The sequence below is a fragment of the Caloenas nicobarica genome, chromosome 4 (assembly GCF_036013445.1).
Source record: "Caloenas nicobarica isolate bCalNic1 chromosome 4, bCalNic1.hap1, whole genome shotgun sequence".
Lineage (NCBI taxonomy): Eukaryota > Metazoa > Chordata > Aves > Columbiformes > Columbidae > Caloenas > Caloenas nicobarica.
In genome coordinates, this window is record NC_088248.1 from 27,459,222 (window position 1) to 27,484,062 (window position 24,841).

The following is a 24,841-nucleotide window of genomic DNA, read 5'->3' on the forward strand; positions in this document are numbered from 1 at the left end:
GGGGTCCTGTGAGGCCAGATTTGGTCAGCAGTAGCACAAAGCTCTGCTCAGGATCCCCATACAGCTTGTCTGCGTATTATTTAAAGTTGATCTACAAGTTTAATGTATTTTTGTGCAGGACTGTGTGGGCCATGGTGATCTGTTGCTGTTTTTTCTGTGTGGAGGAAAGCTTGGGTTTTTTTCCTTGCTGTGTTACTTGGAGTCAACCCTTCTCTTGTATATTACTATTCTGAGGGACACAATCTGGGGAAGAAACAATTCCATGTAAGTTAAACAGTCTGCTTTTAAGGCTGGAATTGAGGAAGCGCTATTTTGTATTTATTGTGGCACTCCTTTGAAAGGCAGAAGAAAACAAAACAAAACCACTTGTCCAAAGAAACCTCCTTCCTTATTAATAATGTGATATTTCTGAGGTGTCCAGAAGGTTTGTGCATACTGATGTCCATATGCATTCCCATAGGTGATGCTCTAAATGAAAGCAAGCTCCTTTTTCCAGTTCTCTGATCATCTGCAGTACGTTGTTTAAAGAACTAGTATAGTTGCAAAATGGATACCAAACTGAAGAACTGCTAAGAAAAATGGTTGAAACTCCATTTCAGCACCTTGCTCTGAGTGTCCTTCAAGGCTTCTGTATGACCTTTTAGCCCTCTACTAGGATTTTTTTTGCTTAACCCTTCAGTTCTATTTAGGATGACCTGCGTTCTTACTCTGAAATAATCCTACTGAGAAATATTGCTCAGTATTTATTACAACACTGTACTCTGTGGGCCAGAAGAACAGAATCTGAGGATGGGGTTTCTTGCCTGTATTTTGTTGACTTGAAAAAATCAAGCTGCAGCCAGGGGCCATCCCTCAGGATGCTACGTTTGTGGCATTGCGCATGTTAAAGATCCTGGGGATTTTTGGAAGCCTGCATAAGGATTTTTTTTTTTTTCCCCTTATAACATCTTTTTGACCAATAATAAACACACTGAGACCTGGCAGGTCTTTAAGACAAAGAAACAAGGTGTTTGAGAGAGGGTCTGTGCATACGGAGGATCATTCAGGCTGAAAAGCCAGCAGCACGGTGCAGCAAACAGCAGTCACGTATGTGCTCCAAGCAGTCTCTCTACTGTTATGAGCTGTGGAAAAGAGGTAAGTAGACAGGCACAGCACAACCCTCGACTCAATTTGCAGCTCTTTGCAATGACCTCGTTGCTGATGAGGAATTGTTGATTGCTAATAGCCGCTGGGCCCTTCCTGCCCCACTAATCATGGCCGGCGCGGGGCGGGCCGTCTCCCCCTGCGCAGTCGGCGCATGTGCGGGAAGGGGGTGAGACCGTGAGGCCACTACCCCTTGACTGGGGCGGGTGCGCGCGCTGAGGCTGTTAGGCATGTGGAGGCTCACGCTGCCGCTGTGGCGGGGGCCGTGCGGCGCGGCCGTTGCTTGCGCGCGGAGCCGGCGGTTAACGGTCGCGGCGTTGTTCTCAGCGCCGAGCGGGAGCCCCGGCGGCGGGTGCGAGTGGCTGGCGCAGTCGGCGCCCGTGCACTGGGCGGAAGATGGACTGGTGGCCCTGCAGGCGGCCGCGGGGCTGCCTTGGTGGGCCGCCATCGTGTGCGGCGCCGCCCTGCTCCGCACGGCCGTCACCTTGCCGCTCGCCGCGCACCAGGGCCGGCTCCTGGCCAAGGTGGGTTCCCTGTGTCTTGAGGGCGGTGGTGGTGGTGCATCCCCTGGCTCGGAGTGCCCTTGCTGTGTCGTGTTAGGAACCGACGGTCAGCGCCAGCAGCGCTCAGGGTGCTGTGGGCGGAATTACAGGTGGCCTGGTGCAACAGACAGGACAGTAGTTCCTGGTGAGGTTGGCGTTCTGTAACAAAGGTGGGGGTAGGATCTCTTGTGTGATGCGAGTATCTTTTTATAAAACCGCTGTTGTGTGGTCATGGCTGTAGTATCCCCTTTTACCGGCATCTGCTTGTGCTGCCTGTTGGCCTTATGTGGTGGAGGGCACCGCAACTCATGAGAGGTGTTTCTGTGCTTATAAATGTATATTGTTCTTTCCTTGGACACATTAAGTCTAAATAAAACCAAAAAATGGGGATGTGTTTCTTTACAGTAGCTATATGTAAATTAAGGTGCTTTAGTGTGAAGTCAAATGATGTATGCTAGGGACTTTCTGTGACTTGCTGTGTTAACTTAAAACTCTTGCTAAAGCTGCTCCAGTAAAAATTTGAAGTGAACTAGCAGTTTTAAACTACCTGTCTTTCTTCAAAAGTAAGTAAAACAGTTGAAGTTACTAAATAAGTTATACGCTGTGCCTACAGTGGTAAATGAGCCAGTGGCCAGTGAACTTTTTGTGTTATTTTTTTACTGACCAATGGGGACTTTGGAGTGGTACATCACAGCTGCTAGAACTTGAGTCTGATTTGGAATCAGTTGGATCTTTGTTCTTCACCTGTGCACAGTCTCTGGCTAATAGTGGCAGTGGTCAAGCTGGTAAATGCAGCTTGTTCCTTGGACAATGGGTGTTATTCAGTGACCACCGTTCAAGAAGTATTACTGTAGAAGAGTCATATTTTAATTCTTTGCTTGCAGGGTGTTTGGGGCTTTGTGTGTTTCTTTTTTTTTGGTTGTGGGGATTTTTTTGTTGTTTTTTGGTGGTTTGTGTTGGTTGGGTTTGGTTTTTGTGGTTTGTTTTTGGTTTTTGTTTTTTCTTCTCAGTAATACCTGTTTTTTTTTTTTTCATTGTAAAAGCTAATATTGTAGCACACTCTTGTATAATGGGGTCTCTTCTTATTCCTCAGGATAGTGACTTTGGTGATTGCAAAGATGTGTCTTGCTGGGCTTCAAATCTTTTGAGGTGGCATTAATTTTTTTTTTTTATTAAGTAGCTGATTACAGTTCCTGAATGAGGATAGAAAGAAGTTTATTAAGAATTAAATATAAAATCTAATTCTGTGTTTATTTCCTTTAATAAGATTATTATTGCAAGATTAATAAGATTGTTATTGCAAGTACTTTTTGCTAGTGTCTTCATATGTTAATTTTGTTTAAAGATAAAAGGTGTTCAGTTTTGTACTTCGTCATTCACAGTTGTTTTTGATGTCTGTACAGTGTCAGGTGGGGAGAGGAAGCAGTTGTTACATGGAACTATGCATAAACATTTTTCCTTTTCTTTAGCTAGTTGGAAAATTTGCAGCCTGAGATTAAAAAGCTAGCTGAGCACCTTCGCTATGAAATTTCTGTTCGTGGAAGGCAATTGGGTTGGTCTGAAAAGGTTGCCAGGTAAGACAATGATTGGATATCCCTTATAAATCCATTCCAGATTTGGCAGGAGTGAAAGGAAGTCCTACAAACAAAAAACTTTACAGCTAGATTATGTTCTTGACCAAAGCTTAGATTTTCTTACCACTTCCCTGACTTGTTTGTGTTTGTTGTATTGCCGTTCAGGGTATATCTGGTTTTTTTAAAGTCCTGAATCTGTGGTAGACTTATGATTATAGGGCCAAATACAGGAGTCTTTTGTGGTCTTTACTTGTGACTAAAGTTCTCGTAGCTATTGGAGTATCTAAATGTTGTTAGGAACTTGAAGCTTGCATGGTTATAAAGGAACAGGGCTGGGAGTTGGCAAAGGAGAGAGGCATGTTTAAACAGGAACGAACTTCAGTTTTTCTAGAGTTACACCTAAATAAGCCAATTTGATGTGCCTGTAGAACAGTTATTTCAGATTTTGAGGAGTTACTCTATTACGGGTATTGTAAGATGGTTTTTGGTTTTGTTTGTTTGTTTGTTTTCCTAAAGGTTCCATTTTAAGAAAAACCTACGAAGGATTATTACAGAACTCTACATTCGAGACAACTGTCATCCCTTCAAAGCTACTTTATTGGTGTGGGTGCAGATTCCTATGTGGGTTTGCGTGTCCCTCGCTTTGCGCAACTGCAGTGTTGGTACCATGGACTCAGAAGGTGATTAATCTGAACAGACATGCTTTTAAGAGCCATTTTTCCTTCAGTTACTATTTTTATAGACACTTCATTGATAAATAACACAATCTCCTGAGCTCGATAAATAAGCTGATCTAAATACTACTTCAGTACTAGATTTTTAAACTTAGCATAGTTTAAGCATAGATAAATATCAGATTAAAATGTTTTTCAAATATTTTTATTAGATACATTGTACATGTACTAGATTAAACCACAGTTCATTAATCAAAGAACTTGTGTCTGGACCACACCTCTACTTTTCTTTGGTTTGAACTATTTTAGCAGATATTCACAGTATGCAGAGTGTCACTGGTCTCTGCCTACATGCTCTCTGTGTTTGTAATAGTGTCGTGAGCTTTGTAGGATGCATCTTTAAAAGCTGTATTTGGGTCTGAGCTCTGAGACAAAATGTGAGATGTTTTCTTGGGCCGTATGGGCACTTAGTTGTTCAGTGGTCTTCTGAAGATGGTTACTAGGAAAAAAAAAAATCTGTCTTGAGATTTTTCAGGTTCACAAGGTAAGCATATGTAGCAAATAATGTTACCCATGCTACAGTACATTCTCTATTAATTTGTATTTTTTAGTCCCATGTGAAGTACTATGGACAAGGTGAACATGCGGGTTATTTTTATTTAAAAGTACAGATATTTTAATCTTTTAGAAAAGATTTTGTAGATTGTTCTTCTGAACAAAAATGTGACAAATTGGTTTGTTATTAAGAAAAATACAATTATTTGAAAAACATAAAATATGTAGTCACTGTAGGTTACTGCACTATGTATTTTTCTCATTGGCATGTAAAAACGTGCTTCAGATCAAGCTAGTTTTTCTCACTGGTTTATGTGAATTGCTGGCTGTCATGAGCTAACGGGGACCTTGGCTTGCATCACCCATCATTTTTCACTTGCATTGATAGCAGGCTACCCTGACATGTGATCTGTTAAACCAAATACTTTAGTAGTATTTATCGTGTAGATAAAACGTACCTAGAAACTTGGATGATTAGACTGCAATATGTTACAGGTGTGAGTACTTGAGGCAGCAAATCATACTTAATTCTGTTTTTTTCTTTAAACTCTTCCTGTAGTTCAAGAACAGTTTTCAGCAGGTGGAGCGTTATGGTTTAGGGATCTCACAGCACCAGATTCCACATGGATCTTGCCAGTTGCCCTCGGGCTCGTGAATTTGATGATAGTGGAGGTATGTTGGGTGGAATAAATAGGATGATTGCAAAGGGATAATTTTTTAATAGCATTGAAAGACAACATTACCTGGTTATAAAGCACGCTAACATATTGATAACTTCAGATTATGAGTGCTTTAAATTCATTGGGCAGAACTGAAAAATAACTTAATTGTTCTATGCATTTGGATGTGTGGGTGTCTTGTTTAGAGATGACAAATCCTGATGTGACATTTCTCAGATACTTTATTTCCTTTACTTGGGCCTCAATAAAATGTAGTCTTGAATATGAAGCTTCTAATGATATTCTAATGAGCTTCCTGGGGCTTAAGCATCCAGAAGCATTTGTGGATTGTATTGGTTTGGTCCTCCCAAGTCGTTTGTTACTGCTTTGTGGTCAAAACTAACAATCTCATGTATTCTTAATAAATTGAAAAATTCAGAACTTTTAAGATTGTCAGGGAGACTAATCAACAGAAACAGAAGGAAAAAAAAAAAGTCTTCATTTCCTATTTTTTGGGGTAATTTAATGGAAATATGTTTCTTGTTTTCTCTGTTAGATGTTCTCATCAAACTATTCATCTGGATTTCATTCTTACTCCTTTTTCTTCTTTGTTGACTGAGACTGTCTTAGAGGGGAAAAAAGTCACTATGTGTAGATCAGATTCTGGTTTCATTCTGTTATCTGTCCACTGGGTTTGGTCTGTTTCCTGTTCATGGCCTTTTCTCAGAGCGCTGTGCTTCAGACTGAGGCGTTGAAACTTTGAGATGTGTGACTATGTAAAGTTATGTTGCCTTCTCATGATTTAGTTGGGTAGTCTGCTAAGGTGGTACAATATTTTCTACTAAGGACTGAACATATACTGAACATAACATCAAAGATCTTAAATGAAAGATTGTAGCAGTACATTAATTGAAATGAGGGTGAGAAAGTGAAAATACATGAACTAGAGTGCTGGCTTACAAGAAACCCCACTGTTGCCTTTTTTCTCCTTTTAGTTGTTTCAAAAAGAATTTTTGTAACTGTGGGTCTCTCCCCTTTCTTTCAGATCTTTGCTTTGCAAAAACTGGAAGTTTCCAGGTTACAGAAGCTTGCTACAAATTTCTTTCGAGTGGTGTCAATAGTAATGATCCCTGTTGCTGCAACAGTTCCCTCTGTGAGTACGGTGTCTGCACGGTGCATCCCTTAACCTGGGACTCTGTTATGTTCATAGTACTTAAAGAGCAGCGCAAATGCCTGATGTATTTAATAGACTATACTCTATAATAGTGTCCCCTAAATCACTATTTTCTCTGTGCATACATTTAAATTCTTAACACATATGAAACATTTTTGTCCAAGAGGAAAGAATCTGCAAACTTTCTGTTTCTAAACATCATTTTCACAAAGTAGGGCTTGGAATGAAATCCAGAGTGGGTTAGCATCCTTCTTGTGATCTCAAAAACTGAGAGGAAAACTTGATACAAGGACATAAAAATAAAGCTTTGCTAAGTGTTTACTTACTCTCGGAGGAAAACAACATCGTTTTTAGATAAGGAAATTTTCCACGATCTTCTTAAACCACTTTCATTTCTACCAGGTGTTCTATTTCTGAGTATATTTCCAGTGGCTAGCAAAAACACAGTATCTAGCTGTTTGGCTCGTTAACTTGTAGTCTGAAATATAGACATTTAAACAAGTTTAATATTAATTAATTCATGAACTGTTGTCAAACTTCCATGTAGATGACTTTTTTCCCCCAGAACTGTTGAGAAAGAGTGAAAAATACATTTGAAATGGAAGTCATTATTGTTGTTAAGAGGAGAGTCTTTAGGTGAGTTACTTTCCTTGATAACTGGCAGTAACCAGTGGTTGTGGTTCACAAAGAGCTGCCCAAAATTGTAGTATTTTCATTGCATCTGAGGAGGCTGAACTCAGTATCTGTCTTTGCAGTCCATGGCGTTGTACTGGTTTTCCTCGAGCTTCGTGGGACTCTCACACAACCTGTTGCTGCGTTCTCCGACCTTTCGTCGACTGTGTTTCATACCAAGGACCAAATATGACTCAGAAACTCCTTACAGGGATATTGTGTCTGCCTTCACTACCAAATACTATTTCAAGAAATGATGTAATTTGAAATGTTGGAAGAACTGTCCCACAAAAGCCGCATGGGTAATTAAGTAGTGATAGTTTATTTGAGATGTACTTATTTACTGTAAAATGGAATTATATTTATTTTCCAAGTAAAGCATTGACTATCTGGTCGTAAAGAAGGATTGTTCAGCACAAATGTGTCTTTATTGGGAAGTTTCAAGGGTGGTGGTTCTGCAGTTAGAATGTTCCAGTAATATGAGATTGTCTCTTGAAATTATCCTAAGCTTAAATTATCAGTTGATTTAATTTAGACACTGGTGCAGATTGATTTGTAATCTGGTATAGTAATTTGATATTACAGTGGTTCATGTGATAGTATTCATAACTGTTCTGATAACTGATTTCATGTGACTGCAAAGTAAACCGATGTTGTTGTCTTTTGTGCATTAGCTTTGGAGTTAGGTGGACAGGCTGCTTTTATAATTCCTGGTGATCATCTGTTGAGTGACAGCATTGTTTCTTCCTGATCTCTTTTTCTGTGAATAAAACAGAGTGGCAGATGCTTATTGAGGCAAGTAGCAGCACTTTGAAAAAGAAAGAATGATGATAAGAAACCAAATATTTAATTCAACTGTATATCTTTTTTTTAAGTCCTAAAGCTAAATTGCAAATATTTTATGCCTTAAAGGATCTATGTGCAATATAGGCACTTCCTGTAAGGGTATTCAATTCACATTTCACCTTGCTTTGCATACATCTCAAGTCAGCAGACTACATTGTTGTGAAACTCCTGCATGCACGAAAGTCTCTGCAAGTCTGATCTCATTAAAAAGTCGCCTTTTTTTCCATATAGAAACAGAAATATGATAGAGGGCAAAGCATTGTGTGGGTTCATTGCTGTTGGATGGTTGTCATAGTGCAGAGTCAGGATGATTCATGCTGTAACTCTTAAAAGTTGGTGCTCACTAATCTTAAATAACGGGGTTTTGTCACTAGAGAAAATGATTTAGCACTGGGAGAGAGAAGCAGGTGGAAGACCAGGCAGATGTGGACAACAGTAACAAGTCAACAGTCACATGTCTTTGTCATAGTGGAAAGAATCTGTAGTCCTTCGTTTTATTTATTTGGTTAGTTTGTTCCCTGTCATCCTGACCCTGAGCAAAAGATGGGTTTTATCAAAGTTTGGCATGTTATGAACTTTCAGTTGTGATACTGCACTTCCATTTTTTTATCACAAACCCTTAAACAAACAAACCTTTTTAAAGCATAAAACTAGGAGCATATTCAGTATAATGGATGGTGTATTGCCAGTTACTATATGGGTCAAGATGAGAATGTGAATTTGTGGTTCTATACAGGTGATGCTGAATTTCCAGCAGCATTCCATCCTAAGAAGCAACAGACTGATTGTAGCCTGATCTGTCATATCAGGGGCTCAGTGATCTTTTTATCTACCGGTTTCTTCTTCTAAATCCCTGACTTGCATGGGGGTTTTTTTCCCCACTTGTATGCATAGTTTGTTTAATAACATACTGCATTAATTTCTATAATTTTTAGAGAAGAGCAGCAATTGAAATTTTAAGTTGCACTGTTCTAGAATATGTAGGCCTGAATTCTGTTAGTCACTATTGATTACCGTTTCCTTAAGACTAATGGCAAACTTGCTGCTCTGTAATAAGGTTTCTTTCCTCAAAAGATATTTCCTTTCTTTTTGACATTTCAGTCAGACATTGTAGTCTCATTTGCAAACATGTATGCAATTTTTTAATACAAGAAGATAGTTTGATCTTATAGTAAGTAGGCACGTGTGCAAGATTTTGAAGGTTGGTATTTGAACTTACTATGTTTTGTCCTTTTAAGTGTTGTGGAATGACTTGCTTCACAGTGTCATGCCAATGGAAGAAGTGTCTCAGCCTTTCTGTTTATTGCTGGAGTAGGCAGTGAGTCAGATCTCAAAAATTTCTACATTTGATTAAATTAATGGTGTCTGTCAACATATTCCCTAACAATCAGTTTTCTGTAAAATAAAAACAAGCCTCTAATTTATGTTTAGTTTCTGAACTTCAGCCAGTAGACCCTGCTCCACAAATAGTTTAAATACTTTTAAGTACAATCAGAAGCACTGGGATTTCTAAACTGTTTTTTCTAGCATTGAAAAAAAAAAAAAACCACCACCCAAATGAAGTAGAAGTTCCATAAATGCCAGGAATTTCTTAAGAACATTAAGCTGATCTTCAAACAATAGCAGAAATAAGTAAAATTCAGTAACTATTTCTACTTTACCATATTAGATAAAAAATCTGGAAAAAGGGACTATTAAATAACATTAGACACAAAAGATCCATGGATTTCAACCTCAAAGATGTCTGAAAGCTGTTGAAGAGAAAAAAGATGGGACAAATAGTAAAATAAACTGTAAGACAAGAAGTAAATGTTCCACTCTGGGTTGAAGAAATCCATGTGCCTCATACATGCTTCAGTCTTGTCTGAGAACAGATACCACAAGCCCTTCGTAAGCACGAGGCAAAGCTGGAAAGAGGTAAAAGTATTTTGTTAAGAAAACAGTATATATACTTTCATAAGGAATGTTTTACGAAGAACTGTTGTTTTTACATAACTGAGGACCTGGCACCTGATCCCAGCAGGGAGGAAGGACCGAGAGACATCGGACTATGAATCCTTAGTGTAAAACACAGTCTCTTCCTGGAATATATACTGATACCTGTATGCATACTGATACCTGTATTTACAAGTTAATTTAGGGAGAAGGGTAGCCGAAGTACCAGGAATCCGTATTTTAAATAGATTGATAAGGGGAAGGGTGAGGCACTGCCTCTCAGGCAGGTGTTGGGGTAGTCTGTAAACCCTGAAGTACCCAACCAATGGGGACCAGGGGAGGGAAATTGCAGCTGGGATTTTGGGGGTATATAAGCAGAGGCTTTTTGCCCTGTTATGTGTGCCTACCTTTAGGTAGAACACCCAGTGTTGCGATATCGTTATTAAAAAAATTGCTTTGCTGAGAGATCCTGCCTGAGCCTATTATATTTGCAAAATAATTGTTTCCTACGCTTTCATACATACATCTATACACACATGCACCCTCCTATCTTTCTTTTAGCCTTTCCCTACACTTCCATGATTTTAAGAAAAAATGTTAGCTGATAGTTTTAAGATTAAAAGTGGTGGCAGTTCAGTGACTTGACCACAATTAAGAAAGTATTTCTGCTGTCAGTGAACTTTTTTGGATTCCTTTTGAGTTAAAAGTAACACTGATACTGAGTGCTGAATAATTGTGCTTAGGTTCTTATAGAAAGCTATGATTCCTGTTTCAACTTCATGAGACAAAGGAAAATAATGTTGAGATCATGTTCCATGTAGTTTAGTACTTTAACGCTTCTCTGTAGTGGTAAGGCCTACACACTGATGGATCTAAACCAAAACTCGAGCTTCTTGGATAGGTAAGTCACAAGTAGACAGCCTTGCTTTGCAGGTGCCAGTTGCTTAAATGGATAACAGGCTGTCATGTCCTGCCCTCAGATATGAGTGAGGGGAGAAGTGACTCAGGTTTGTGGGTGTCTCCTCCCACCTCCAGTTGGAAAACAGTACATAACAGTACTTAAGGTCCACAGACAAAAGGCTTTTATTTTGCAGCTTGACCCAAATGGTATATGATTCAGTGGCTTGCTTGCTCTGTAATTTTTGTCCCTTTCTCCCTGAAGCCTGTTAACTGTGCTTACTGAAAGTATCTTGAAGCATATCTGAAAATGATGATGTGCTTCTATACCTGTCTGGATATTATTCTTTAACTGGTAAGAGAAATGATATCCAAAACCTTTTACATAAATTCCCTAGACTTCATCTCTGTTTAAGGAGAAGGAACAGGAGAATGTTCCATTTTATAGGAGAACTTCTCCTAGCCTCTTTTGCTAGGCCTTTAAATTAGCATTAGTTAATTATACATTATCCATGTCTTTGCTCCTCTTTTTCCCTCTTTAATTTATGAATGCCTTTTTTGTCTATTTTTTCTTGAACAGAAACACTTCAATAATTGTGTAGATTAATAAGTGTATGTGGATTTTTTTAAGGTATGTTACGAGTATGTGTCCTCCTTACCCCGAAAACTGACATGTTTAATTTCAATTGCTTGATTTTAAAATACGATAATGATTTTTAAATAATTATAGACTTGCGTGTTTTGTGTAAATACTGGATTTGACTTAGAGCTTTTCCTTTGGTAAAACGAAGGGTAAGGAGTTAAGTATTTATTTTAGGTTTTTAAAGGATTCCAAGTTTCTCCTTTGATGTAAACTAAATGAACAAAAAACTGGGACCAAAATTTTTAATACATAATTCGAAGCATTAATTTGAATTGTGGTAGTGGCTTAGCAAACTCAAGGAGAAGTAATTGCTCCATATCCCCACGAGTTCTGTTACTTGTATTTGTTAATCTTGCTGCTCTTTGCCTGAGTCAGCCACTTAACCGTTTGTTGTGTGATGGAGTTGTAGAGTCCTTTTTCTCCTACATTTGCATTTTGGCAAACTTGGCAAACAAAACTAGCCTTTCAAAAGGGTATCAAAAGTTAAGTTTCCATATGAGGACATTGATCTAATTGGTACCACTAACAATATGTTGCAACACTCTGCAGATTATATAGATCTATGCTCACACAATTGTAACTTTACAAGTAGGGAGAAATATGGTTTCTGACTGATAAAAACAATTCTGGAGAAAAAGCAAACTGCAACTACTGTACTAATGATTGTACAGATTTGGCTGTTTTACCTGTGGAGATGTTTTTACTGTCTGGTTGTGAATCTCAGAACATCAATGTTCAGCTGATAAACCTGTCTGCTGCCAGAATAATTCTTAGACCAGAAGAACCTCATGTGTGTGAAACAATTAGTTAAATGAGGCAGCGAAAAGCATCTTATCTAACGATATCTGAGAACTCAAAAACTGCAGGTAAGGAGAACATGCCACGGAGTCAGAACTGATAGCTAAAGCCCTTTCTAGGGTTGTGTCAGATGTAGGAAATAGTTTCTAGATTTTTAGAGGATGTTACAGATCTTTTGGAATGTCATATTGTCATTCTGACTCTGCTGAAGGTGTTAGAATAAAAGGGCTTGCAAAGGTGGAGTGAGTTTTTGGCTGGTTAGCAAGGCAGTAGGGGGAGCCGGTTCTCTGTGCAGCTCAAGAAGCAAAGTTCCCTTCCACTTCTTCAGGACGGTTAATATGAAATGGGTTCAGGTTTCCAGCTTGGGAACAGGGCATGCTGAAGCTTCTGGGCAGGGCATTAAACCAGATATGTCTTTTTGATAGTAAAAAAAATTACATGGGACTTCTTGGGAAGCTTAAAGATGATATTGAAACCAATAGCTGAAAAAACACCTCACACAGATCAGCAAATCTGTCAGGAGACCAAGTGTTTAGTACATGAAATTGGCTTTGTTTGATTTGCTGTTCTTCTCAGTATATTTGAAAGTGAGCTGCTTTCTAAGATTTGAGTCACCCTAGGGTTTGGAAGAAGCATCATCTTTGTTTTCTTTGGGATTATGTCTGTGCTGGAGCAAGCACTATGTGGCATATATGTGTAAAGAGAAACAGCATGTTTAGTAGAGTTACTTACAGATATATAGATAAATGTGCACCATATATTTTCATAAATGTATTTTCCTATATGCTTATAATCGTGTATCTGCTGAAGAGCCAGCAGATCCTTGGTTGACCCAGCAGATATTTGTCAGGTACCGGTTTAAATGTGGGACTTAATTGTCAGCAGTGATAAGCATTTAGATTAAACGCTTTGTGACAATTAATTTGATATATCAGGTACTATTTGACTGTTCTTGTTTATTTTTGAAATCACTGAGCATCTATTTATGGCAGAAAGATTGCTGCGCTGAACTCAAGCCAGCTTATACCTAGCTTTTTTCTGTGACTTTTGTGAACTGTTTTCTCTATCACAAATAGTCACTTTCAGGTCTGAGCAAACTGTACACTGTAGATAAATGTGAGAAGTTGTGTACAAATGAAAATTTTCACTCATATAAAACTTTAGCATGAACTTTGACGGTCAGTTTGATGGCTTCTACCATATGAGCAAATCTTCAGTGCTATTTTAGCAATATATGGGTGCCATATTTCGTTAACCTAAATGTTCAGTTCTTCACTTATTAATTTTTTTTAGAGCCTTTTAACTCTGCTTGGCTCATGAAATCGCACCCAAGGTCTGCCAGAGCAAGTGAGAATAAGGTTCCTTTGAGTGTATTTGGAGGTGAATTTCTTTTAGCATTATTTTAGGTGAAACCTGAATCTGGATGAGGGTTGTTGCAATCATGCAGCTACCTAGGGGGTAGTTTTAGTTAGTTAGTTTTAGGGGTTTTATAGTTTTGCTTTTTTTTTTTTTTGGTTTGGTTTTAGTTTTAGTTCCCTCCTAAATTCAAGGAACTGAAATCTGTCAGATCATATTCAACTAAGTACAAGTTCCCTGGATATGTTCTGTTCTGATAGAGTTCAAAATTGCTGAGAAATCCTGTATGGAGTAGAAGTTGGAGCCTTCATTGTCTATATTGCTTTTCTGTTCCCAAGCTATAATGCAGCGCACACATGAAAACTTTCTAAGCCATTATGAAGCATTCATTAATACTAATGCAACACAGAAGATAATTCTGCAAAAGTAAGTCAAGAGGACATAGGGCAAAAATGAGAGAGAGGTAATAGAAAATATTTTTTATGGTTGGTAATATTTTTAATCTGCAATGAAAAGAAAAAAGGCCCCCTTTTAAATGCACTTTGGCTGCCCCTGCTTAGCCCATGCATGTGGGTTTCCTGTATATGCATACAGCCAGGAGAGCCTACTTATGCAGATGCTGCATACTCCCTTCTTAGTTTAAGATTAATGAAATTTAAAAGTAGAAGTTTTTACAGGTCATAAATGTTTCATTCTCTGTCTTGAAAATACAGCCTAAATGTTGAAATAGGGCTGCGCTGCTTGCTAGTTTAAATAATTTTGACTTTGAAAAAAAGGCCGTGTACCCAGAAGATTACCTCCTTTTTCAGCCATGGTAATGACTCTGTTTAAATACATTGTCTATACTAAAATCCTTGTCTTGTTGTCTGATGCTGTATCTAGTGAAAAGGATCAGAGCTTTGTTGTTTTCCTTCCTGTGATGGTAAGGTAATTCTTTCACTTTCAGTCTGCATTAATGAGACAAGGTTGGAGCAAAGACAGATCTAATGATCTGTCTCAGGCACAACAAGCTTGCCATCTGTGGAAAGGAAGTAGTCCCTGTGAGAGACTCTATCCTTTATGCCACCTTCTGAGAGAGCGACCTTTGCAAGTGGTCATGTCATGCTAGAGGGTGTGCTTTTGCAAATAAGCAGAGGTGCATTTCTGGAGGAGGAATCAGAAAAAACTGTTGCTGAGAAATAAAATTGAAGTGTCTTTGTCATGGAGGCACCCCAAAGTCAGTTTTAGGTGGACAAGAAGTTCCAAAACAGACTTTATTCTGGCCAGAAAAATGCAGCCAATAAACCAACCCAAACAGGGTTTATACAATTAGTTAGCACTCCGACAACATAAAATACAGATTCAGATATCAGTTGAGGAGATTATTGGGGTGCAGCAAAATAAGAATAATGAGGATCCACAACGTGCATGCACACACTCACAAGAAACAAACCAGAGCCCTTCAACTCCAGGTTACCCACAAGAAATAATCACTTGCCTTGGTTAGGCAAGGACTCACACTCGCCTGGTTAGGCAAGGATTTATTCAAGGATATATCCAGTAAATTACCACTCACCCAAGTGAGGGGGCGAGGTGCTCTCAATCTCAGGAAGTCTCCTTAGACAGCATCCCAGTCTAAGGGGAGGGTTCCAGTTCGCAGACCCGCTGCTCTGAGAAGACAACTACAAAGGGGGCCTTCATCAGGAGCCCCGTTTATAGTCTGGTCGGATCTGGCTGTGGGCATTACAACGTGGTCCAGAAGCTTCTTAGTTACTCTGGGCACCTCCTCTGCTAACGACCCTGTCAACAGACTCAGGGTCCCATTAAGGTGCTAAAAGAGCCATTAACTGCCCCATTGAAGGCTCCAGATGTCAGGGGGATGTGCAACTGCCAGACAGTCTTGAAAAAGTCTGTATAATATTCTTTCTGGATGATAACAAATTATGTAAGTAATGTGATATATAGCTGTGTTTGGCTTAACTTTTTCTTCACCTAGTCTGCCTGCTTCCCATTCTGGCTTTACTAAAAACAATGAAATAATAAGTAAATTACCAAAACCCACTAGTAATAAAAGATTTGATATTTGAGAAAGGAGGAGAGATTGTCCTTCTTACCTTCCCTCTGTTTATTAGCTTGAAATACTGTAAGGAAGATGAGTTGGTCAGTGTCACACTCGAGGTGCAAATGTCAGTGTAATCTAGCATCATTTACAGGGTGCTAGAGGGGAGTGCTGCTGTCTGCCACAGAATTTGAGACTTGGCTGGTCCACCTGGTTGTTATTTGTGGTTGTTTAAGTGGGGAATCCAAATTCTCAATTCAAAGCTGACTTACTAGAGTGGATTTCTTGAAGTGCAAGAATTTTTTCAAGGGCAAAGTGTCACTTTTGACAGTTCAGTTCCACAGTTTCTGGAAATACAGTGCTTAAGTATTTTTGAATATACTGCTGTACACATGGGGGTGCTCAAGCTATAGTTCATGTTGTAACTTTTGGGCTGTCAGGGTTCTGAAATCTAAGGCAAGCAGGCAGGCCTCAGATAAAAACATTTTTCTTCCTGTGACTTTCATCTTTATTCCGTTTTAGAACTTAATCAACCCATCCCTTTGCAGTGTATACTGCCTTTCCACCTCGTTGCTGTGCCCCTTTGAAGTAACCTGGTGTTTAACACTGCTGATCTTGAAAATAATGGAATGAACTTGCTAGATGCTTCCTCTTCGAGGGCTGAGAATGCCATAGGGAAATTAGCAGGTGTTGGGACACCTCTTGCTGCCTAGTTGTCTTTGCAGAGCCATCTGTGTATGCAGCCATGTGGCCAGCTGGGAGGAGAAGTCCTCTTTCTTTTTTCACTTGTTATGGTTGGACTACCTGTATTTCCTTCATCTGACTTATTTCTAATGTTAAATAAAATACTACTCTTTCATTTGAACCTCAGCGAGCACAGACTACCAGCAGCTGCTGTTCTCCTAAGTGAGGGTTGTTGTTGCTCAAGTTAGTATTTTCTCAAAATAAAGAGGAACAGGCCAGTAGAGAATTAGCACCACATAAAAACTGGCTCAGAGAATGTCCTTAATTCCTTTTTTCTTTTTTCTCCTTTTTCTTTTCCCCTCTACTTTGTAGTTTTAGGACTAGTTTTGGACATAATTTTGTAATATCAGAACTAGGCATTGCTGGATCTCTGAGCAGTGCAAGTGTGGTCTAGATCAAGCTGGACTATGCAACTGCATTGGTGTCACATCAGAGGACACAAATATGGACTTCATGCTAACATTGAGGCTTTTTCTTGCCAGCATCATGTCAGCTATGAGAGGACGGATGATACTAGATCTAGCAAAAAGTTAGTCACAGAACGACAATGCATGCTGCAAGCCTGAAGATACAAAGTTAACCTGCTAAAAAAGTTGGAACACGTGTAAATTGACAAAGTGAGTTCATAATAAGGGATTGGTGCTTTTCATTGATGTCGCTGTGATATCTTCAATCTATTATGAAGAGCCTTGAAGCTTTATATATTAATAGGTGTACTGTTTTGTGAAACAGTGATCCTCTGTGGGTTTCTAAAAGTAAGCGATTTTGTTATATTGGGTTTTTTCTTCCCATCATGCCTTTCTCCTGGTTTCCATCCCAGTAGCTTTTTATTCCTTGTTTGCAGTGCTGAGGGTACTGTGAAATGATTACACAGTGAAGAGATGTGGTGTGCTTTAGTGGGAAAATGCCTTTGAAGGTCTCTATCACTTGAGATTTTCTGTGAAGTATTAATGTTTTTGGTGCACACCATTATGCTATGGTGCTGTGGGCTTTTGGTTTGGGTAAGGATTTTTAAAGAAACCTGAGTAAGTTAGGTTCCTAACTTTAGTGCAAATTAAGGTGAGTGCACACATCCATATGTTCCTTATATTTAAAGAGCTGAGGTTTATAGACTCATTTACCTAATTGCCAGTTCATAATTTGAATGCGTTAATTAACTTTGCAATTGAAGTAACAGTTAATGTTTTTTAACCTGCTTTATTTTAATATGTTCCTCTGCTTCTGTGGCAAAGAAAAAAGGTAAGGCTCCTTCAGGAGAGGCTGCCACTGCTATATTTATAGGGACTGGGCTTCTAGGTGAGGGTAATAGCTAGCCACAGGACCCAGATGGCTTTCTTTTGCCCACTGCTTCCTTTATTTGGGAAATGAGCGTTCCACTGGAAGAGGAGATGGGTCCCCTCTGTCAGTGGGGAGGATGCCTGTCTGGGTCTCCTTGCAAGGAGATAAGACTTTACTCGAGGCAGCAAATTCATATGTATAAACTTGGTAAGTGTGCTCTCCTTAGCTGCTCCTCCTAACTAGAGTTCCTTTAGCAAATTCTTCATTGACCAAATTATTCAGTGTTCTGTGGTTTTTACCAGGAGTAGATAATAAAAAAGATGTCTCTATTTATTTCCATGGTAGAAAATAGTAAAAACCCTGCAGTATTATCAACTGCAATGAATGAGAACTGGAATTGGAGCCTATGATTTTCGTCTAATTTCATGTTAGACTAAAGAATTAAGACTATCATCATCTCTCTGGAGTAGTTAAATTCTGTTCCACATAGCACTGATAGGGAGAGGCTAGAGACCATGTAGACTAGTGTAAATCTAAAGACACTACTAGAACTCACCAAACCTTTTCCTCTGAATTCAACACGTTGTGGTTTGAGCCTTTTTTTTTTTCCCTTCAAACTAATGCCCAATATTTGTTTTCTGATTATTGTTTTTTCCTGTGTAGCATGATAAAATACACTGAAGTACATTATCTTATTATTTGTTTATATACTTGTGTGCAGGGTCTGTGATGAATCACTTGGACAAAAAATAGTTTGTCCTGGATTCATTAAAATAATGTGGTTTAAGCCCCTGGAAAATGTGAGGCAAATAATTTTCATTCCAAATTTTCAGATGGTGTTTTCTAAAAGCATTAATTATCCAACATGCTTCTGGGGGTTGGCAAACATTTTCACATAAACAAGTAACAAATGTAATACTATACTCCTGAAGTAAACAGTATAAATATTTGCTCCATTTCAGTTTCATCCTAGATTTATCCTGCCTGAGAAAAAGCAAACCTGTTGGCAGAGAAACACTTATAGTTCTGTTAGTAGGAGTTTACAGCCGTGAAGTGGAGGGAAACTACCATTTTGCTGTTTGACTAGATCCACACAGAGCATTTGTATCAGTATAAATATTGCTGATAAGCTAATGAATTTTTTTTCTCACTGAAGTAACTATTTCTACAGCTATTCACTTGGATTCCATTGCCAGTGTTTTTTTAACATGCATACATACCTAGAGAGTTAACTGTGGGAGGGTCTGAGCCCTCTGTTTTGCTTTAACTGTATCCACATGCAAAGATAATCAAGGTGGGCATGCATGATTTTTCTTCTACCAGGATCATGTAATCGATATTTTTGTGAAAGGCCTTTGACACTATACAGTTGTGTTTTCCCAAGAGAAGACTGTAATCCACTGGTAGCACTCATCTTGGATATCAGGGTCTAGTTCATACTGATATCTGTGCTGCAGCCTATATCTCTGCTGCATTGGTCTTCTATATCTGTAAGGCACCACATGGGATGGCACATTCTTGTAGCAGTGTTTCTGAAAATGTGTCACTTGTAAAATGTTTTTCATCCTAAGTTCCAGGAGAAATGAGAAGACAAGGTAGTCTGGGATCACACTATATTTCAACTGGAATGAGAGAAAAGCAACCCCTACCTCCTTCTGCTCAGAAAGTGAGGATCCCAGGCTAGAATGTACATTAACTTACTTGGGTATTGCTGAGGATGTTCGAAGACAAGGAATGCCATTGACTTGATAAACTAAGGAAAAACAGATTGTTAGGCAGCTACTACAGTTCAGCTCCTAAATCTTCTCACCTTTCCTCACTGTGTGTCTTGCCAAGTCTATTGCGGCTGCTTTGTCGGATCTGATGAGCTCCACCCAGAGACTCAGCAGAGAAGCATTTCTGCAGCCCAATAATTGATCTTTAATAGGAAGAGCCACTGCTGTTGTGGATTTGTATCAAGCTCTCTGTCAGTAGATGGTAGGCAAGTGTAGGAAAAATTATTATGCCCAGCAGAGACTACACTGTTTCAGCTCGCTGGTGAACGAATACAATTGATTTCAAAGAAATCATGCTTTTGCATCTGCACTTGAAGAGTAAAAAGATGGTTTTGGTACTTGTTGTTGGAGTACAGCTGAGATCTTGCGATAGTATCATAAGCTTGATTTTGGCTTTATGAGCCCAAGGCTCAAGTGTGTTCAGTGGAGGGGCCAGAAAGGTTGAAAAGCCTTTTGGAATATTGATGGGTACCACACATGTTGTAATGGGAAGAATGTTGTTAATTAGAAACAAATGCCAGCCTTCAGCATCAGCCAGTTTTGAGGAAAAGGGCCTGTCAGATCCAGAAGTTTGGGCCTTACTGTGTTTGTTTTGAATTTGCCTGGGGACTGTTTCTCAGTGCTGATCAGAAGTGGTGTGCAGTTGTTCCTGAGTGGATAAAATGCAAAACCGTGGTAGATAATTGATTCTTGGAAGTGCGAGAGGGTGAGGAGGGGTTTTGGATCATAGCTAAAATGTACTTCTGCAGCCAAGTTAGAGCATGCGAAGAAGCTGCTTTTCTACTTCAGTATTTTAAGATGACCTGTAACAAAATCCAAAGAATGCTTTGCGTGTGATGTGCATCTTTCATACTGCCTTGTATTTCCCTTTTTCATTACAAAATAACCATGTGTTCAAATGATAGCCTAGGAAGAACAAATATATGTCATTCCACTTAAAGGCTGTACAAACCAAGTAAAGAAGTTTTTCAAATAGAATTAGGATTTGCAGATATGCAGACCTAGTTTCTAAGCAGCTGAGCATTTTTTCTATACTCAATACTCTACCTGCAACATGAAGACATTATTAGATATAGGGACTAAAGACAGGAAGAAGACTTTAGAGAATCAAACCACAGAGACCGATCTTTTGGCTCACAAAGGCTAAAACCATCATATGATAATGTTCTGATTTGTACTTTGATAAGCCTGGATAAAGTTGAAATATTGGTATGCAAGCTAATTATTTCCAAAGTCTCTTTGCAAAGATTTCCAGCTGCACCACAAATGTACTCATGAAGTGCAATGTGAGGGGGTGAGGGACAGCAGAAAGAAAAGTGGTGTTATAGTTTCCTGTACACTTTGGAAAATTTTCCAAACTTTACTCTTTGTGTAGTCACTTTAATGATACGCTCTGTAAAACTAATGGTGTAATTATTAAATACATGGGATAAGATTGATTTTCAAGGAAGTGACAATACCTCTCAATCCTTGTGGAATTACTACCTTGCAAATGGTTGTAGTCTTTTTTTTCTACCTTACTCTATAGTTAGTACCTCAAGTAAAGTGCAGTTATTTGCCCTCGATCATTTATTGTCAGCAGCTGTGAGAGGTTGAGTAGTACAGCAGGATAAAGGAGTTTCCATGACAGTGGCTGTGGCATGAGAAGCGAACAGTTTGTGTAACTAGATATGTTGGAATGAAACAGAGCAGAAGTGAATTGTGAATGTGTCTATATACAGTATGCGTTACGGGCGTTGGTGAAGGCAGAAATTGCAATCTCCTAGCCAGAAGTGAGAAGAGCGAGTTCTTTCAGAGAATCAGAAGGTGTCGCAGACTCCAAATATCATCCAGCTCTTTTAAGGTGAGTGACCAGGAACCACTGGTAGATAGCACAACCCGTTGTCCCATGGAATAATACTCAGAGGGATGATCTGTTAACTTAAATATGAATGTATGTTACAGAAAAGTATGTTGTTCATTTTAAGACTCAAGTAGCTTGAATTGAGCAAACCTGGCAGGAATGTAAGAAATTATCAAAGGTGGTAGATGCTATTTATGTGCTTGAATTTTTGTGGACAAACCAGCATTCTGTAATGTTTCCAGCAGCAACCTATGCTGGCAGCTATGAGTCCTGTGATAGCAGGTTTGGTTTGTAGGTACTTGACAGAACATCCTACTGCATGCTGAGCGTAGACATTATGTTACAAGGAGCAATTTGTTTATTTGAATCTTCTTTTGGGGACTTTTTTGCATTCTCAATACATTTTCTGTCTATAGGGTGGGATTGACTAGCTTTGGTAACTGCTTGAAGTTTCCGTGCTTGCCCCAGGACAAGAGATGCTAAGGTACCACTTCCAGCCTACTGGTAAGGAGAAAGTAAATTACCACCTGCCATCTCATGGGTCATCTCATACTTGACACCTGTGGAAAATGCAAGTGGCCAAAAAAAGAACAGCTGTATTCCAGTGTGATCCCAGATGGAAGAAGGTTGAAATGCAGGAATTCAGTTTTGAATGCCCTTAAGAGTTCAAATTAAAACTGAGGCCCTTTTTGGAAATCCTCCTGAGCATAACTACAGATTTATGTAAGTCAGGAAACATACTTTCTTAAGGAAGTGAGAGTTAGAGGGACTCCACTGTAAAAATGCAATGTGGTTTGATATGTAACTCTTAGGCTGCAGAAGATGCAATATAATCTAACTCAGCTTCACTTGCAGTGAAAGAGGAACGTGAAAGTGCATTAACTTAAACTTGTTCCCCTGTGTACAAATGCAGACCTTTTCCTTAGCTAAACTGGTGTATCATAATTGAACCTAGAGCCGATTCCAAAGTTTTTCCAAAAGGATGATGGCCAAGTCTGTTAATTTTTTTTTTTTTAATTCCTCACTTGACTGAAATCATAATTCCAGAGTCTCTCTGAAATCTTGAAACTGCTGATGCCAGGAGGAATTTTGTGAATTATTTCAGTGGGATAGGTATGTTTGGGGTTTTTTTCCTCCTTTTTAATAAGACAGGTTGAAGCCAATTCAGTTGCCACTCCCTTGGGTGGTAGTTGTCTGTGCAATGCGCTGGTCTTTTAAGCTGTAGCAGTGGTTTGCTGAATTGCACACTGAACGATGAGAACATATCTCCAGACTTCAATACTGGTGATGTGCTGAGAGTGGCAGATGATTTATGAAGTTTTCTGTCAACTGCACAATACTGTCTGTGGCAATTCACCTAGAACGTTGACTTTAATTTATGCTTAGTGTGTATAATTATATATTATGTTATTATTGAGTAGTTTTGCACAGATTAGGATGTCAATTTTTTATTATTTTGAAGTCCATTAGAGATGGAAGAAGTAGAGACAAAACCAGTGGACAGTAATATATACATTTTCAGAAGAGGAGGTTTTACAAGTTACTAAGTGACTGAGGGTCTCAAACAACATGTTGAATGGTCATCGTGAATTATGTTTTCCAGTGGAAAGAGAATCTATTCCAACAGTCTGAGCATGCTGGGAAAAGATAATTCTGCCTAAAGGACATGAGTTCCCCAATTTTGTAGTTCCTGTAAAGTTAAGCAGATTTAGGCTGGAGCAAGCTATAGTTCAGGGGCTAACCTATGGATTTAGCTTACTAATTTAAAAATTCAATATCGGGAGAAAGTTGTTATACTTTCCACACAGTGAGGATTTAACCTTGAGTTTGTGTGCCTTGTGACTCATCTATCTCCCCCTATCTCCTCCAGAAAATCAGGCCTCTCTGAACTTTACCAAATGAAGGTCCAAAATTATTAACTTTCCAAAGACAGCCCCAGGTGAGTGGGTCTGTAAGTAAACAAAGAGCAGCATTCTTCTATAACAACAGCCGCTGAATGGACCGAAGCCCAGCAAGCCAGTTCAGCTGTTAACTTGGAGAACCTACCAGGTAGCCCTTCCTTTATGTAAGAATTCTGCAAACAAATGTGTTTTGAGGTCTGGAACTTTTGAAGGATAAACAATAATTGTGGAATTAATATTTTGCTATTCTTGCTACTATGAGTAGACCCATTGTACTTAGTAAGACTTTTAAACAGATAAGTGAACATAACAGACATTATGCTAGTATCTGGGCTCTGGTTTTCTAACATACACTAAGCTTGTAATCGGCTCACTTGCTCTATCAAAGAAACTTATAAGAAATTAAGCCCTTCTTTCTTGTTGCTACTCTTTAAGCTGTAGATCTCTCCAGGTGATAATAATAACACAAATATGAATAATATCCCACCCACTGGTCAGTAAAACACAGTTGAATGTAAAGGGAAGGGAGAATTATCTGGAGAGCAGTGTCTGGAGTAGAAGATTGATGTTTGAAATGCTAATAGGAGCCAGCATGCAGCTAATAGTTAAGATGTGTTCATTAAAAAGCACATGAACTGTTTTCTTTGGAGGTAAGTGTTGCCCTTACTAATACATCTTTGTTTTTTAATACTTACTGGTATTAAAAAGACCGCCATGCAGAAACTGAACTAATGTCTGGCAAACAGGATGAATATAGCATCTGAAGCTCTTGAATGTTATGAAGATTGTTTCTTTTTTAATGCTTTTGATTATGCTATAACTTGGAAGAGTATACAGAGAAGAAACATTTTATGTCTGTGTAATGACTGCCAAAAACATTGACGTGGTTTAGCAACACTTTTCTCTGTAATATAAGGTTTATGGCTAAGCAGCCCAGCATTCTTGGTAGAATCGTTTCTTACTGTTTCTATCTAAATAAATTTGTTTTATGAAGGGAAGTTGAGCTACCCGTCATCTTAGTGCTCTCTCAAAGATGCAAAAGAAACACTCTGAGAAGTCAAATGTATTAGCTTTGTCTGAAGTTTACCACAGATCAAAACTCATAGCTTGTTTTAGAAAGGCTTTTTACCTTGTTTTGGGAACCTCTATTCTTCAGATCTCTTTATAGAAATGTGGATTGTGAGGAATGTTAGCATCGGGCTCCAATGACCATCCTGTTATTACGTCTGTCCCAAATCTATCTGGAGATACTGTCATGCTAGTTACAGAAGTTGCAGCCATTTTTTTTGCTTAACCTGAATTGGTATTCCAAACTTGCAGCCTGTGTTGTCTTTTATTGCTAAAATTTGATGTTGATATTCTGGATATCTTTGTAAACCTGAGGATAAGTGAACCTGTAAACAGTAAAAACTGGAAAATATACTGCTTTCACAGAAGTATGACTATTTCCTAATGTGAAACTACATATGTGTTGGTATTTCTGCGTGCATGTGTGTCCATACGCATGGGAAAACCTCGTATTTATACAGTCTTAACAGGAGAGACTGTCAAACTCAAATGCAAATATCAAAAGATATTCCTGAGTGTGATAACATACCTAGAATAATGAATTTTTATTTTTTAAACATCTGATGGGAAATAACAGTAAGATTGGGTGGGGTTTTTTTGTATAGTTATCCCAGGGCTCTTTTCCTATATGCTGGTATTTGCTCAGCCATTGAAGGCTGACTGTCACTAAATTCAGCAGATGACTTGCAGACGATATGAGCTTTTGACTTTAATGCTGGATGGGAG

General features: G+C 38.8%; 1 protein-coding gene across 1 annotated transcript; it reads left to right on the forward strand.

Moving 5' to 3' along the window:
- The first annotated feature begins 1,373 nt into the window (after window positions 1-1,373).
- LOC135988159 (cytochrome c oxidase assembly protein COX18, mitochondrial) lies at window positions 1,374-10,232 on the forward strand. Its single transcript, XM_065633880.1, has 6 exons — window positions 1,374-1,667; window positions 3,159-3,259; window positions 3,776-3,939; window positions 5,048-5,160; window positions 6,193-6,300; window positions 7,077-10,232. Exons 1-6 carry the CDS (start codon window positions 1,374-1,376, stop codon window positions 7,248-7,250), a joined length of 954 nt encoding a protein of 317 aa, XP_065489952.1. The 3' UTR covers window positions 7,251-10,232.
- The last annotated feature ends 14,609 nt before the right edge of the window (window positions 10,233-24,841 follow it).